The 17146-nt window shown below is 43.9% G+C and overlaps 1 protein-coding gene across 1 annotated transcript in view; it reads left to right on the top strand.

Annotated features, from left to right (window-relative positions):
* The window catches only part of lsm14ab (LSM14A mRNA processing body assembly factor b), an 88424-nt gene extending 71354 nt beyond the window's left edge, over positions 1 to 17070 (top strand). The window contains exons 6-7 of the mRNA XM_072279077.1: positions 740 to 820; positions 16841 to 17070. Of these exons, the coding sequence (XP_072135178.1) occupies positions 740 to 820; positions 16841 to 17070 (311 nt within the window). The remainder of the gene's footprint in view (positions 1 to 739; positions 821 to 16840) is intronic.
* Positions 17071 to 17146: the final 76 nt, after the last annotated feature.

Raw genomic sequence — 17146 nt, 5'->3', positions numbered from 1 at the left:
GTAAGAGCCTTTCAAATGAGAAAGAAGTATACACTCAGTGACCTCTTTATTAGGTACCTCCTGCTTCAAGGTTCAGCGTGTTGTGTATTCAGAGATGCTCTTCTGCACACCACTGTTGTAACGTGTGGTTGAATTGCTGTCAGCTTGAACCAGTCTGGCCATTCTCCTCTGACCAAACGTTTTCTGCCCACAGAGCTGCTATTCACTGGATGTTTTTTGAAGCAGGTTCTGAGATAATCAAGCCACCCCATCTGGCACCAACAATTATTCCACAGTCAAAGTCACTTAGATCATATCTCTTCGTAATTCTGATGTTTGGTCTGAACAACTGAACCTCTTGACCATGTCTGCATGCTTTTCTGCATTGAGTTGCTGCCACATGATTGGCTGATTAGATATTTGCAATTAACAAGTAGGTGTACAGGTGTACCTCATAAAGTGGCCACTGAGTGTATGTGGTGCATTATTCCTGCATTCTGATGTAACAGGTGAGAGACAAGGATCACATGGAAATAACCTTGGCTTGTTGGCTTCAAAAAATTAATTTGCTTCAAAAAATTGTCTGAAGTATAAATACAGAGCAACCTTATTGCTGTTTACAGTTTGGTTAGAAATTGCTGGTATATTTCATGATAATTCTTGAGGATAGAGACTTTGATAACCAATTTGAACTTAGACTGGGGATAAAATGTTATTGCCAAACTATAATTTGTTTGTGTTTTTTTTGTATCTTAATCAGCTTTTGAGTCACAGAAAGCTCTGCGGCCAGAAAACGATCACTTTAAGAATGAAAATCGGGAACCAAACAAGAGGCCATCAGGTATGGTACTTTACATCTGTACAAAACAGGCAGTCTGTTCTGTGCAGCTAATGCACTGTTAAGAGTTACAGATGAGAGGATGTGTATACCAAGTGGAAGTACTGTGGTGCCCATATCTGACCTCTGGGGCTGATTTGCTCTGCAGGTCTTGCAGAGTATCAATTGCAAGTCCGATTCTTTTTCTCCAGGGTAGGTATAGCAAATATCAGAGCACATGGGTTTAAGGAAACGGGAAAAGTTTAAAGGAGATTTGCAAGTTTTTCTTTAAACAAGTTCAAGTTTATTGTCATCTGACTGAACATATACAATTGCAAGAAAATGTTTGTGAACCCTTTACAATTAGTTGGTTTTCTCCATTAAATACTCAAAATACCAAGATATACCCCAGGCAACTGTGGGAGGTGAGGGAGGAGATTGCTGAACCTTTGATGGTGATCTTTGCATCATCAATGGGGACGGGAGAAGTTCCGGAGGATTGGAGAGTTGCAGATGTTGTTCCCTTATTCAAGAAAGGGAGTAGAGATAGCCCAGGAAATTATAGATAATAATTGAGTCTTACTTCAGTGGTTGGTAAGTTGATGGAGAAGATCTTGAGAGGCAGGATTTATGAACATTTGGAGAGGCATAATATGATTAGGAGTAGTCAGCATGGCTTTGTCAAAGGCAGGTCATTCCTTACGAGCCTGACTGAATTTTTTGAGGATGTGACTAAACACATTGATGAAGGTAGGGCAGTAGATATAGTGTATATGGATTTCATCAAGGCATTTGATAAGGTACCCCATGCAAGGCTTATTGAGAAAATAAGGAGGCATGGAATCCAAGGGGACCTTGCTTTGTGGATCCAGAATTGATTTGCTCACAGAGTGGTTGTAGATAGTCATTATCTGCATAGAGGTTGGTGACCAGTGGTGTGCCTCAGGGATCTGTTCAGGGACCCCTTCTCTTCATGATTGTGGAGGATCAGAAGGATCTTGGGGTCCGAGTCCATAGGACACTCAAAGCTGCTGCGCAAGTTGACTCTGTGGTTAAGAAAGCATACAGTGCATTGGCCTTCATCAATCATGGGATTGAGTTTAGGAGCCGAGAGGTACTCTTGCAGCTAAATAGGACCCTGGTCAGACCCCACTTGGAGTACTGTGCTCAGTTCTGGTCGCCTCACCATATGAAGGATGTGGAAACCATAGAAAGGGTGCAGAGGAGATTTACAAGGATGTTACCTGGTTTGGGGAGTATGCCTTATGAGAATAGGTTGAGTGAATTCGGCCTTTTTTCCTTGGAGTGATGGAGGATGAGAGGTGACCTGATAAAGGTGTATAAGATGATGAGAGGCATTGATCATGTGGATAGTCATTTTCCCAGGGCTGAAATTGCTAGCACAAAAGGGCACAATTTTAAGGTGCTTGGAAGTAGGTACAGAGGAGATATCAGGGGTAAGTTTTTTACACAGAAAGTGGTGAGTGCGTGGAATGGGCTTCCAGCGACGGTGGTGGAGGCGCATACAACATGGTCTTTTAAGAGACTGCTGGACAGGTATATGGAGCTCAGAAAAATAAAGGGCTATGGTAACCCTAGGTAATTTCTCAGGTAAGGACATGTTTCACCGAGATGCAACACAGAGTGTCATAGGAAGTCATTCCTGCCTGTGGCCATCAAACTTTATAACTCCTCCCTTGGAGAGTCAGACACCCTGAGCAAATAGGCTGGTCCTGGACTTATTCCTGGCATAATTTACATATTACTATTTAACTATTTATGGTTTTACTACTATTTATTATTTATGGTGCAACTGTAACGAAAACCAATTTCCCCCGGGATCAATAAAGTATGACTATGACTATGATTGTGTTTGGCACAGCTTTGTGGGTCGAAGGGCCTGTATTGTGCTACAGGTTTTTCTATGTTTCTATTTTTATAAATGACCTGGATGTGGAAGTGGAGGGATGGGTTAGTAAATTTGCTGATGACACAAAGGTTGGGGTGTTGTGGATAGTGTGGAGGGCTGTCAGAGGTTACAGCAGGACATCAATAGGATGCAAAACTGGGTTGAGAAGTGGCAGTTGGAATTCAACCCAGGTAAGTATAAGGTGGTTCATTTTGGTGGGTCAAATGTGATGGCAGAATATAGTATTAATGGTAAGACTCGACAGCGTGGAGGATCAGAGGGATCTTGGGGTCTGAGTCTGTAGGACACTCAAGGCTGCTGTGTAGGTTGACTGTGTGGTTGAAGGCATACGGTGTATTGGCCTTCATCAACTGTGGGATTGAGCTCAAGAGCGGAGAGGTAATGTTACAGCTATATAGGACCCTGGTCAGACCCCACTTGGAGTACTGTGTTCAGTTCTGGTCATCTCACTACAGGATATGGAAACTATAGAAAGGGTGCAGAGGGGATTTACAAGGATGTTGCCTGGATTAGGGAGCATGCCTTAGGAGAATAGGTTGAGTGAACTTAGAGAGGTGACCTGATAGAGGTGTATAAGATGATGAGAGGCATTGATCATGTGGCTAGTCAGAGGCTTTTTACCCAAGGCTGAAAAGGCTAACCTGAGAGAGCACAATTTTAAGGTGCTTGGAAGTAGGTTCAGAGGAGATGCCAGGGGTAAATTTTTTTACGCAGAGAGTGGTGAGTGCATGGAATGAGCCGCCGGCAACAGTGGTGGAGGTGGATACGGTAGGGTCTTTTAAGAGACTTTTGGATAGGTGCATGGAGCTTAGAAAAATAGAGGGCTATGGGTAAACCTAGTAATTTCTACGGTAGGGACATGTTCGGCATAACTTTGTGGGCTGAAGGGCCTGTATTCTGCTGTAGATTTTCTATGTTTCTATGTCTCTACTCATGTGTCCACTGTAAGAAAAATATTGAAAAGGAATGGTGTTCATGGAAGGTCACCATGGAGGAAATCAATGCTCTCTTTAAAAAAAAACATTGCTGCTTGTCTCAAGTTTGCAAAAGACTAATTGGATATTCCACAACGCTTCTGGGACAATGTTCCGTGGACAGATGAGACAAAAGTTGTATTTTTTGGCAGAAATGCACACTACTATGTTTGGGGGGGAAAGTGCACTGCACGCCAACACCAAAAGCTCATCCCATCTGTGAAGCATGGTGGCAGGAACATCATGGCTTGGACTGCTTTGTTGTTTCAGGGCCTGGACAGCTTGCATTCATTGAGGGAACAATGAATTCAAAATTGGGTCAAGACATTTTACAGGAGAATGTCAGAGTATTGGTCCATCACCTGAAGTTTAATAGAAGTTGGATGATGCAAGAAGACAATGACCCGAAACACAAGAGAAAAGCAACAATAGAATAGTTTAAAAAGAAGAAAATTTGTGTTTGAAACAGCCAAGTTAGAGTCCAGACCTTAACCCAATTGAGATGCCTTGGCATGACCTGAAGTGGGCTGTTCATGCAAGGTATCCCAGAAATATTGATGAACTGAACAGGTTTGTATGGAGGAATGATCTAAAATTTCTCCTCGCTCTTGTGCAAAACTGATCAGCAGCTACAGGAAACGTTTGTTGGACGTTATTGCTGCTAAAAGAGGTTCTACCAGTTATTAAGCAACACACATCAAAGTTGCTGGTGAACGCAGCAGGCCAGGCAGCATCTCTAGGAAGAGGTGCAGTCGACGTTTCAGGCCGAGACCCTTTGTCAGGACTAACTGAAGGAAGAGTGAGTAAGGGATTTGAAAGTTGGAGGGGGAGGGGGAGATCCAAAATGACAGGAGAAGACAGGAGGGGGAGGGATGGAGCCAAGAGCTGGACAGGTGATAGGCAAAAGGGGATACGAGAGGATCATGGGAGAGGAGGTCCGGGAAGAAAGACAAGGGGGGGGGGACCCAGAGGATGGGCAAGAGGGAGAAAAAGGAGAGTGAGAGAAAGAATGTGTGCATAAAAATAAGTAACAGATGGGGTACGAGGGGGAGGTGGGGTCTTAGCGGAAGTTAGAGAAGTCGATGTTCATGCCATCAGGTTGGAGGCCTACCCAGACAGAATATAAGGTGTTGTTCCTCCAACCTGAGTGTGGCTTCATCTTTACAGTAGAGGAGGCCGTGGATAGACATGTCAGAATGGGAATGGGATGTGGAATTAAAATGTGTGGCCACTGGGAGATCCTGCTTTCTCTGGCGGACAGAGCGTAGATGTTCAGCAAAGCGGTCTCCCAGTCTGCGTCGGGTCTCGCCAATATATAAAAGGCCACATCGGGAGCACCGGACGCAGTATATCACCCCAGTCGACTCACAGGTGAAGTGTTGCCTCACCTGGAAGGACTGTTTGGGGCCCTGAATGGTGGTAAGGGAGGAAGTGTAAGGGCATGTGTAGCACTTGTTCCGCTTACACGGATAAGTGCCAGGAAGGAGATCAGTGGGGAGGGATGGGGGGGACGAATGGACAAGGGAGTTGTGTAGGGAGCGATCCCTGCGGAATGCAGAGAGGGGGAGGGGAGGGAAAGATGTGCTTAGTGGTGGGATCCCGTTGGAGGTGGCAGAAGTTACGGAGAATAATATGTTGGACCCGGAGGCTGGTGGGATGGTAGGTGAGGACCAGGGGAACCCTATTCCTAGTGGGGTGGCGAGAGGATGGAGTGAGAGCAGATGTATGTGAAATGGGGGAGATGCATCTAAGAGCAGAGTTGATAGTGGAGGAAGGGAAGCCCCTTTCTTTAAAAAAGGAAGACATCTCCCTCGTCCTAGAGTGAAAAGCCTCATCCTGAGAGCAGATGCGGCGGAGACGGAGGAATTGCGAGAAGGGGATGGCGTTTTTGCAAGAGGCAGGATGAGAAGAGGAATATTTGCAAGAGACAGGGTGAGAAGAGGAATAAGTACAGTTGTTTGCATGTTATTAGTTTAGGCCAGGGGTCCCCAACCTTCTTTGCACCGCGGACCAGTTTAATATTGACAATATTCTTGCGGACCAGCCGACCCTGGGGGGCGGGGGGGGGTAGGGTTGCCAACTTTCTCACTGTGTTTACCCCAAGAAAGACTACCATGACCATGAAGCCTTGCGCGGGCACCTGTGTGCACATGCGTGACGTGCGCATGCATTTACATGCTGATTTTTTTTTTCTACAAATCGGTTTTGGCGATTCTGTTCAGTGAAGCTACATTGTACATACATTATTTCTACTTTATATAGGCTGTGTATTTATCATATCATTCCTGCTTTTACTATACGTTTGTGTTATTTGGTAGGTTATTTTTTGGGTCTGGGAACACTCAAAATTTTTCCCATATAAATTAATGGTAATTGCTTCTTTGCTTTACGCCATATCGGTATGAAAGGTTTCATAGGAACGCTCTACCTTAGCAGGGGAAATACGGGATAGTGGGCAACCTTAGTGAGGGAGGGGGTGTTAATCACGTCTGGAAGGTAGGTGATAAGTCAACTATAAGTCACTTACAAGTGACTAATACGCTCAATTTTGTTTCTAAAAGGGATTATCTAACGAATTTAATATTAAACACACAGCGCATATTTTCCTCGCATGAATATAGTGATAAGTCAATTATAAGTCACTTATAAGTCTATAGCATCATAACATTTTAAGTAACGTTTGGATATTAAACACATAGCGCATATTTTCCTCCTATGAACATATAAAATCATTGCAACACACCAATATCGCTGAATTAGTGGGAGCCCTGGGCTTGTTTTCCTGCAACATGATGGTCCCATCGAGAGGTGATGGGAGACAGTGATACTCGAAGGGGGTTCCTTATGTCCACTCTATTCCGCAATTTAGTTTTCATTGCATTCATTGCAGAAAACCCCGCTTCGCAGAGATACGTTGAAAATGGAAGCAACATTTTCAGTGCTTTCCTGGCTATCTCGGGATATTTAGCCTTGACTTTGATCCAGAATGCTGGCAGAGATGTTATGTCAAACATACTTTTCAGCCTGCCGCCATTTGCAAGCTCGAGGAGTTGATCATCTTCCTGCGCTGACATGGATGACGCATGCGTAATAACCTCGCATGCGTTCAAGTTCAACGGTGGGCGTGACGGAATGAGGAAAGGTGCAGCTGACTCATATCACCAAATCATATTGTTTCTTCACGGCCCGGTGGTTGGGGACCACTGGTTCAGGCAGATGGCACTTGTCTATTATTGTGACTTCAATGAAGAGCAGACCACATTTTATGAGTAATGCAGAAAAGCAGGTAATTGCAAAGGGTTCACAAACTTCCTGCACCCATATATAACCAAGTAAAACAGTGTTCCGCTGGACCACAGTGCATCCACAACACGTATATTACACACATCACATAAATCAAAATACTACCACAAATAAGTTAATAAAATGTAATGTATATAAGATGATGAGAGGCATTGATCGTGTGGATAGTCAAGAGGCTTTTTCCCGGGGCTGAAATGGCTGACATGAGATGGCACGGTTTTAAGGTGGTTGGAAGTAGGTACAGAGGAGATGTCAAGGGTAAGTCTTTTATGCAGAGAGTGGTGAGTGCATGGAATGGGCTGCCGGCGACAGTGGTGGAGGAAGCGGATACAATGGCGTCTTTTAAGAGACTCCTGGATAGCTTAGAAAAATAGAGGGCTGTGGGTAACCATAGGTAATTTCTAAAGTAACTACATGTTTGGCACAGCATTGTGGGCTGAAGGGCCTGTATTGTGCTGTAGGTTTTCTATGTTTCTAAAATTACATGTGAAGAGCGCAGTACAGGTAAAAAGTACAGTAAACATTCTCGCTGTCCTAGTGATGAGGCCTCAATGGTGACAGGATATTCATTAGTCTCACAGCCTGAGGGAAGAAACTATTACCCAGTCTGGCAGTCCAAGAACTGATACTCCTGTATCTCCTTCCTGATAGTAGTGGGTCAAAGCGACAAGAGTGGGAGGTGCCTGGAATGCCCCCTCAGGACATACAATAGCAGAGGACAGACAAGTGAACAGGAAGACAGTGAAGGGGTACAGACCGTGTGCGGGCAAAACAGATTAATTTTTTGCCATCATGGTCAGTGCAGATATGATGGGCTAAAAACTAAGTGAAGCAATGGCTATTCCGGGTAAGGGTTCAAAATCCAATGAAAAGAATTTTCATGTCTTGAGTAACCTTGGAACTGCAGGATGGTTTATGGCTGTTTGTCTCTTGATCATCTGTCCAAATCAAATATTTAATGATTTGAACACAAATCATTTGGTTTTAGTTTTATTAAAAAAACATCATTGGTGTTTAATGTATGGTGGTTGTCCGTCATGTTCGATGACGACAGGAAGTCTGTGCAGCAGAGTTTTTAAAGTGGAAAAGCCATTATGCTGGGGCAGCTCCATTCTCGACCTTAGAAGTCCAGGTTCATAAGACTATAAGACATAAGAGTAGATTTAAGCCATTCAGCCCATCGAGTCTGCTCCACCATTCCTTCATGGCTAATCCCAGATCCCACTCAACCCATACACCTGCCTGCTCGCCATATCCTTTGATGTCCTGACCAATCAGAAAACGATCAATTTCTGCCTTAAAAATACCCACGGACTTGGCCTCCCACTGCAGTCTGTGGCAGAGCATTCCACAGATTCACTACTCTCTGGCTAAAAAAAAAATTCCTCCTTACCTCTGTTCTGAATGGTTATTCCTCAATTTAAGGCTGTGCACTCTAGTTCTGGATACACTGACCACAGGAAACATCCTCTTATCTAGTCCTTTCAACATTTGGTAGCAACAATGAGATTCCCCCCTGCATGCTTCTAAATTCCTGTGAGTACAGGCCCAAAGCTACCAAATGCTCCTCATGTGTTAACCCCTTCATTCCTGGAATCATCCTCGTGAACCTCCTCTGGACTCTCCAATGACAACATATCCCTTCTCAGAAAAGGGGTCCAAAATTGTTGTCAATACTCCAAGTGCAGCCTGATTAAAAAGGCTCAGCATTATCTCGTGGCTTTTATATTCTATCCCCTTGTAATAAATGTCAACATTGCATTTGCCTCCTTTAGCACAGACCCAACCTATAAGTTAACCTTCTGAGAGTCTTGTACGAGGACTCCTAAGTCCCTCTGCACCTCTGATGCTTGCACTATTGTTCCTTTTGCCAAAATGCATTATCATACATTTCCCAACACTGTATTCCATCTGCCAATTCTTCCAATTTTTGGAAGTCCTGCTGCAATTATGTTGCATCCTTAGCAGTATTTACCCCTCCAGTTATCTTTGTATCATCCACAAACTTTGCCACAAAGCCATCAATTCCATTATCCAAATTAAATAACAAACAATGTGAAAAGTGCTACCAATAATGACCCCTGAGGAACACCACTTTGTCCACCTTGCTTTTCCTTGAAGAGCTCCAACTGATTTGTTAGGCAAGCTTTCCCTTTACAGAAACCATGCTGACTTTGACTTATCTTAGCATTAGTCTCCAAGTAGCCTGAAACCTCGTCCTTAATAATGGACTTCCAATTCTTTACCAACCGCCAAGGCTAACTGTCCTATAATTTCCTTACTTTTGCCTTCCTCCCTTCTTATAGAGTGGAGTGACATTTGTAATCTTCCAGCCCTCTGGGACCATGCCAGAATCAAGTGATTCTTGAAAGATCATGACCAATGCATCCATTATCTCTGCAGCACCCTCTCTCAGGACTTTGGGATGTAGTCCATCTGGCCCACCAGACTTATCCACCTTAGAACCTTTGTATTTGTCTAGCACTTTTTCTCTCTGCGTAAAAAAAACTTACCCCTGACATCTCCTCTGCACTTACTTCCAAGCACCTTAAAACTATGCTCCCTCATGTTAACCATTTCAGCCCTGGGAAAAAGCCTCTGACTATCCACACGATCAATGCCTCTCATCAACTTATACACCTCTATCAGGTCACCTCTCACCCTCCATCTCTCCAAGGAGAAAAGGCCAAGTTCACTCAACCTATTCTCACAAGGCATGCTCACCAATCCTGGCAACATCCTTGTAAATCTCCTCTGCACCCTTTCTATAGTTTCCACATCCTTCCTGTAGTGAAGTGACCAGTACTGAGCACAGTACTCCAAGTGGGGTCTGACCAGGGTCCTGTATAGCTGTAACATTACCTCTCAGCTCTCGAACTCTTGGTTGATGAAGGCCAGTGGACCTTATGCCTTCTTAACCTGCGCAGCAGTTTTGTGGGTGCTATGGACTCGGACCCCAAGATCCCTCTGATCCTCCACACTGCCAAGAGACTTACCATTAATACTATATTCTGCCATCATTTTTGACCTGCCAAAATGAGTCACCTCACACTTATCTGGGTGAACTACGTCTGCCACTTCTCAGCCCAGTTTTGCATCCTATTGATGTCCCGCTGTAACCTCTGACAGCCCTCCATACTATCCACAACACCTCCAACCTTTGTGTCATCAGCAAATTTACTAACCCATCCCTCCACTTCCTCATCCAGGTCATTTATAAAAATCATGAAGAGAAGGGGTCCCAGAACAGATCCCTGAGGCACATCACTGGTCATCAACCTCCATGCAAAATATGACCTGTCTACAACCACTCTTTGCCTTCTGTGAGCAAGCCAGTTCTGGATCCACAAAGCAAGGTCCCCTTGGATTCCATGCCTCCTTACTTTCTCAATAAGCCTTGCATGGAGTATCTTACCAAATGCCTTGCTGAAATCCATATACACTTCATCTAATGCTCTATCTTCTTCCTCTGTGGGATTTATCTATCCTGTGCCTTGTGAACTATTCCCAGAAACCTCAGACATCTCTGCTGTGCCATCATCCCCGCCAGTATCTTCACCTCGGCAATCTCTTTCCCTTTATTGCACTGCGATACTGATATTTGTGAGTCGTAGTATGAATTCAATCATATTATGATCACTTCTCGTAAGTGTTCCTTTACCTTAAGCTCCCTAATAAGTTTTGGGTTATTACACAGCATCCAATCTAAGATGGCCTTTCCCGGAGTAGGCTCAAGCACAAGCTGCTCTAAAAAGCGTCTTGTAGGCATTCAACAAATTCCCTCTCTTGCAATCTGATACCAACCTGATTTTCCCAATCCTCTTGCATGTTGAGTCCCCCATTACATTTGTGTCATTACTCTTATTACATGCCTTTTCCAGCTCTCTTTACAATCTCAACCCCATGTCTTGGCTACTATTTGGAGGCTTATATATGATTTCCACGCAACACACATCAAAGTTGCTGGTGAACGCAGCAGGCCAGGCAGCATCTCTAGGAAGAGGTACAGTTGACGTTTCAGGTCGAGACCCTTCGTCAGGACTAACTGAAAGAAGAGCTAGTAAGAGATTTGAAAGTGGGAGGGGGAGGGGAGATCTGAAATGATAGGAGAAGACAGGAGGGGGAGGGATGGAGCCAAGAGCTGGACAGGTGATAGGCAAAAGGGATACGAGAGGATCATGGGACAGGAGGCCCAGGGAGAAGGAAAGGGGGGAGGAGGGGAAAAACCCAGAGGATGGGCAAGGGGTATATTCAGAGGGACAGAGGGAGAAAAAGGAGAGAGAGAGAAAGAATGTGTGTATATAAATAATAACAGATGGGGTACGAGGGGGGGGTGGGGCCTTAGCGGAAGTTAGAGAAGTGGATGTTCATGCCATCAGGTTGGAGGCTACCCAGACGGAATATAAGGTGTTGTTCCTCCAACCTGAGTGTGGCTTCATCTTTACAGTAGAGGAGGCCGTGGATAGACATATCAGAATGGGATGTGGAATTAAAATGTGTGGCAACTGGGAGATCCTGCTTTCTCTGGCAGTCAGAGCGTAGGTGTTCAGCAAAACAATCTCCCAGTCTGCGTCGGGTCTCCCTTTGATGTGTGTTGCTTGAATTTCCAGCATCTGCAGAATTCCTCGTGTTTACGTTATATGATTTCCACAATGGTTTTTTTAACCTTGCAATTTCTTAACTCCACCCACAAAAATTCGGCATTCTCTGACCCTATGTCACCTCCTTCAAAAGACGACCGCCTATGCCTTCCTGCCTGTCTTTTCAATACAAAGAATATCTTTTGATAGTAATCTTCCAACAATGGCCTTCTTTCAGGCATGACACAGAGATGCCCACAACGTCATACCAACTAATCTCTAGTTGCGCCACGAGTTCATACACTTTCTTCCAAAAAGTGGCTATTGTGTTTTTATACTGAGGTAGTGATGAGGGTTATGCGGGTTGGTTCAGGGACTGATGGCTGAAGGGAAGTAGCTGCTCTCGAACATAATGGTGTTCGTGAATCCCATTTCAGTCAGAAGTTTATCACTTTTAAAAGATATATGGATGTTTAATGTGCCTCCATCTCTTTATTCATGCACTGGGTTCCAGACCTAAAGTACTGAAGGGTGAAAAAAATTCCCTTCTCATCTTTCAGTTAAATCAATGTCCTACACTAATTTAACTTTTTGCTCAGAGAATTGGCTTCTTACCAGTCACCCTGTCTAGGCCCCAAATTTTCCCTCAGAGGCACCATAGTTGAGTAGTGGTTAGCGCAAGGCTATTAGAGCTCAGGACGTCGGAGTTCAGAATTCAATTCCGACAGCACCTGTAAGCATTCTATATGTCCTCCCTAAGGAATGTGTGAGTTTCCTCCAGATAATTCTGTTTCCTCCCAGCATCCAAAAATGTACCGGTTGATAGGTTAATTGGTCTTTGTAAATTGATTAGGCTTGGGTTGAATTGGGGGTTGTAGGTATGGCACAGTTCTAAGATGTAGTGTTCCACACTGTATCTCTAATTAAGTGAAAATGACCGAGTTTGTCATCAAACCATGGCACCATAATCTCCTCTTTAGCTGCATCTAAATTTCGTAATAAATATGCCATGATCAAATGGCAGAGAAGTCTCAATGAGCCAAGCGGCCTAATTAACTCCTCTGTCTGTTTTCTGCTCTTATTGTGTATTCCTCCCCAAATTCATCTAACCATTGCTCCTTGGTGAATCTTAGCCTGCCCCTTGAATAGCTGCCTAAACTATTCAGGCAACTTGCTTAAATCTCTGTAGCCACGCCGCCAGGTCCATCAGCAAACTTAATCGTGCCACCCACATTCCATCCAGATCTATGACACCACAAAGAATATTGGTCACATTGCTGAGACCTGCGGAACTTCAGCCTTCCAGTTACCGAAATTCCAGCTGATCAAGACTCTTGTTTCTCCACTCAGATGATCTCAATCCCCTGTGCCAATCTCTGTGAGTTCCTATTAGCTTTTACTTGTTTATCCAATCTGCTTTACATATTTCAAATCTTTAACTGAAATTTGTACTACCTCCTGAATGTTTGTTCATTTGTCGGACGTGGCCTCCCCTTGACAAGACTGTTCTCACAGTTATTGTTTCACAGTGAGAACAGACTTGATGGGTCAAGTGGCCTAGTTCTGCTCCTGTGTCTTACCGTGTGTATCTCTGCAATTTGAATAATATTTTTCCTCAATAATTTTAGAGAGAAGACTAGCTTTGTCACGTGTACGTCAAAATTTCAAAACATACGGTGAACTACATTATTAACATAGAACATAGAATAGTACAGCACAGTACAGGCCCTTCAGCCCACAATGTTGTGCCGACCCTCAAACCCTGCCTCCCATATAAGCCCCCACCTTAAATTCCTCCATATACCTATCTAGTAGTCTCTTAAACTTCACTAGTGTATCTGCCTCCACCACTGACTCAGGCAGTGCATTCCACACACCAACCACTCTCTGAGTAAAAAAACCTTCCTCTAATATCCCCCTTGAACTTTCCACCCCTTACCTTAAAGCCATTTGCATCAACAACCAACAAACACAGTCCAAGGATGTGCTGGTGGCAAGTGTCACTTCTGGTGACAACTTAGTATGCCCACAACTTACTAACCCTAGCCCATATGTCTGGAATGTGGGAGGAAACTGGATCATCTGAAGAAAACCCACATGATCATAGGGAGAATGTACAAACTCCTTACAGACAGCAGTGGGAATTGAACACTGATTATGGACGCTGTAAAGCGTTATGCTAACCGCTACACTGTAGTACTCCCCAACAATAGAGACGGTCAACCGAGCCTGGACCTATCACTGGACAGGAGACCTGGCTTAGCCAGGCCAGAAACAAAATGAGTGGTGCTCCTCTGAACCAAGTCTGACTGATATCCATGGAAGTACAGATTCATCACCAGAACATCTCTTTAATATTCTGCCCACCAAACGCTATCAAAATCAGTGTGCCTGAGAACATTTACAGCAATGCAAAATTAACACTTAAAAAGCAAAGATAAATTAATTACAGTACACTCAGATGCCGCTTAACACTGAGGATGCATTCCTTGGAGGTGGAGCACTATGTAAATCAGTGCAACGTGGGGTCATTATAACATTACATAAATGGGCTTGTGTGCATGATTTAAAAAATCAAACTCGAGATGTGTACTGTTAAAAACAGTAATTTGTAGAGTAACAAACAGGCACAAAGGCCTAACCTGTACATCAGAGGAGCAGCAACACAGCGGAGGAAAGCGGGTGGTGGTTACACTGAGAGGAGGGCCCTCCTCTAATCTTGGCTGCTTCTTCAAGTAGGCATTGAGATTTGACTGCCTTTTCTTAAGTTCCCTTTCATGAAGCAGTTCTCGGTAGTAGGAAATCATGTCATGAACACCTCTCTTGGCCTTATTGCTTCGTTTCCTGTCAGGGTCATTCTGTCTGTGTTCTAAACTGACACCTCCAAGTTCAAGTTCAAGATTGTTTAATATCATTTTCAGTACACAAGTGTAAAGGAGAACAATATAATTTTTACTCTGGATCCATTGCAGCACAAAAAAAACACAAGATAAAGTAGCAGTCCCCAACCACCGGGCCACAAAGCATGTGCTACCGGGCCGCGAGGAAACGATATGAGTCAGCTGCACCCTTCCTCATTCCCTGTCACACACTGTTGAACTTGAACATAGGGTTGCCAACTGTCCCGTATTTGCCAGGACATCCCTTATTGGTTTGTCCCATATGGGACCGCCCTTGTCCCGTATTTCCCCCGCTAAGGTAGAGCATTCCTACGAAACCTTTCGTGCTGAAATGGCGTAAAGCGAAGAAGCAATTGCCATTAATTTATATGGGAAAAATTTTTGGGCGTTCCCAGACCCAAAAAATAACCTACCAAATAACACATAAAACCTAAAATAACACTAACATATAGTAAAAGCAGGAATGATATGATAAATACACAGCCTATATAAAGTAGAAATAATGTATGTACAGTGTAGTCAGGAAGATTAAGCCAAAACCGATTTGTGGAAAAAAATCAGCACATACGCGCATACGCACAGCATGCATGCACACACAGGTGCCCACGCAAGGCTTCATGGTCATCGTAGTCTTTCTCGGGGTAAACACAAATGTCCCGTATGTGACTGCTACTTTTGTCCCTTATCTGGGAGTGAGAAAGTTGGCAACCCTAACTGTAAAAGACATGTTGAGGTGAGTTTAACCCTACTTGAACACCCCCTGTCGGCCGGTCCGCAAGAATGTTGTCAATATTAAACCGGTCCGCAGTGCAAAAAAAGGTTGGGGACCCCTGAGATAAAGAACACAATGATTTTTAAAAACAGAATAGATACATAAGATAGCTTATATACATAGATTAATCGTATGTTCATAAAGTGACACAGGAGTGTCTGTACATGAAGTGACTGATAGGAAATGATAAAGTAGTGGTGGTTGGAGGTGTGGAGTGGTGGGTTAGTGGGTGGAATTGTTGATGAGTTGTACTCAAAAAAAAAAAGTCTGGTGGTCTAGGCGTGGATGCTACATTGCCGCCTTCTTCAAATTTCAATGGTGGGAAGGGCTTTACCCATGGATGGACTTTTTGTAGGATTTTCCATTCAAGGACATTGGTATTTTTATCTCAGGCTGTGATGCAACCAGTCAATATACTCTCCACTGCACTTCTGTAGAAGTTTCTCAAAGTTTTAGGTGATATAGTGAATCTTCGTAAACTTCTAAGAAAGTAGAGGTGTTCCTGTGCTTTCCTTGTAATTGCACTTGCAGACCCAGATCAAATCCTCTGAAAGTATAAAACCAAGGAATTTAAAGTTGCTGACCCTCTCGACCTCTGATTCCCCCAATGAGGACTGGCTTATGGACGTCCAGTTCCCTCTTCCTGAAGCCTATAATCAGCTCCTTGGTCTTGCTGACATTGAGAGATTGTTGTGGCACCACTCGGCTGGATTTCCAATCTCCCTCGTGTATATATGTGTGTGTGTGTGTGTCTATATATATATATTCTTCAGCATCTTCGATCTGGCCAACTGCAGTAGTGCCATCATCAAATTCAAAGATGGAATTGGAGCTCTGTTTAGCCTCACAGTAATAAATATAAAGCAAGCAGAGCGGGGGGAGGGGGGGCACTAAGAAGACAGCTTGTGGTGCAGCTGTACTGATGGAGATTGTGGAGGAGATGTTGTTACCAATCCGAACTGACTTGGGTCTGCAAATGAGGAACTTGAGGATTCAGTTGCACAAGGAGGCATTCAGGCCAAGGTCTTGAAGTTTATTGTTTCATTTTGAGGGAATGATAGTATTGAATACTGAGCTGTAGTCAATCAAGAGCATCTTGATGTTATGTATCTTTGCTGTCCAGCTGTTCCAAGGTTGGGTGAAGAGCCAATGAAATAACATCTACTGTTGACCTGTTGTGACGGCAGGCAAATTGGAGTGGATCCTAGTCACTTCACAGGCAGCAGTTGATATGATTCATCACCAACCTCTCAAAACACTTCATCACTGTGGATGCAAGTGCTACAGGACAATAGTCACTGAGGCAGGTTACCATGTTCTTCTTAGGCACTGATACAATTGAAACTAGCTTGAAGCAAGTGGGCACCTCAGACTGCTGAAGCAAGAGGTTAAAGATATTGGTGAACGCTCCAGCTTTCTGATGGCAGTGGGGCAAACAGTCTGTGAGCACAGTGGGTGGAATCTTTCATAATGTTTTTGGATCTTTAACTGCACCTTTCTGTATATATGTATAGATACAATATATATATATTGTGTGTGTGTGTGTGTATGTCTATGAATTGACCTTCCTTTTCCTTGTCACCAGGTGGCCAGGCTGCCAGAAGAGGCCGTGGAGGAAGTCGAGGAAGGGGTAGGTTTGCGGTCAGGCGAGATGGGCCAATGAAGTTTGAGAAAGACTTCGACTTTGAGAGCGCAAATGCACAATTTAACAAAGAGGAGATTGACAGGGAGTTCCAGAATAAGCTGAAATTGAAAGGTAACATTCCATTTTGTTCTGTGCACTTAACGCACCTGAGATCAGGTGACTATCTGTAAGAGTTTATTTCTTTTGGGTTAAATGATGGGTTTGAGTCATTGAGTTACCAAATTGTTAAAACTAAGACAAATGCTC

Source organism: Mobula birostris, chromosome 15 (assembly GCF_030028105.1).
Source record: "Mobula birostris isolate sMobBir1 chromosome 15, sMobBir1.hap1, whole genome shotgun sequence".
Classification (NCBI taxonomy): Eukaryota; Metazoa; Chordata; class Chondrichthyes; order Myliobatiformes; family Myliobatidae; genus Mobula; species Mobula birostris.
This window is presented reverse-complemented; position numbering and strand designations above follow the sequence as displayed.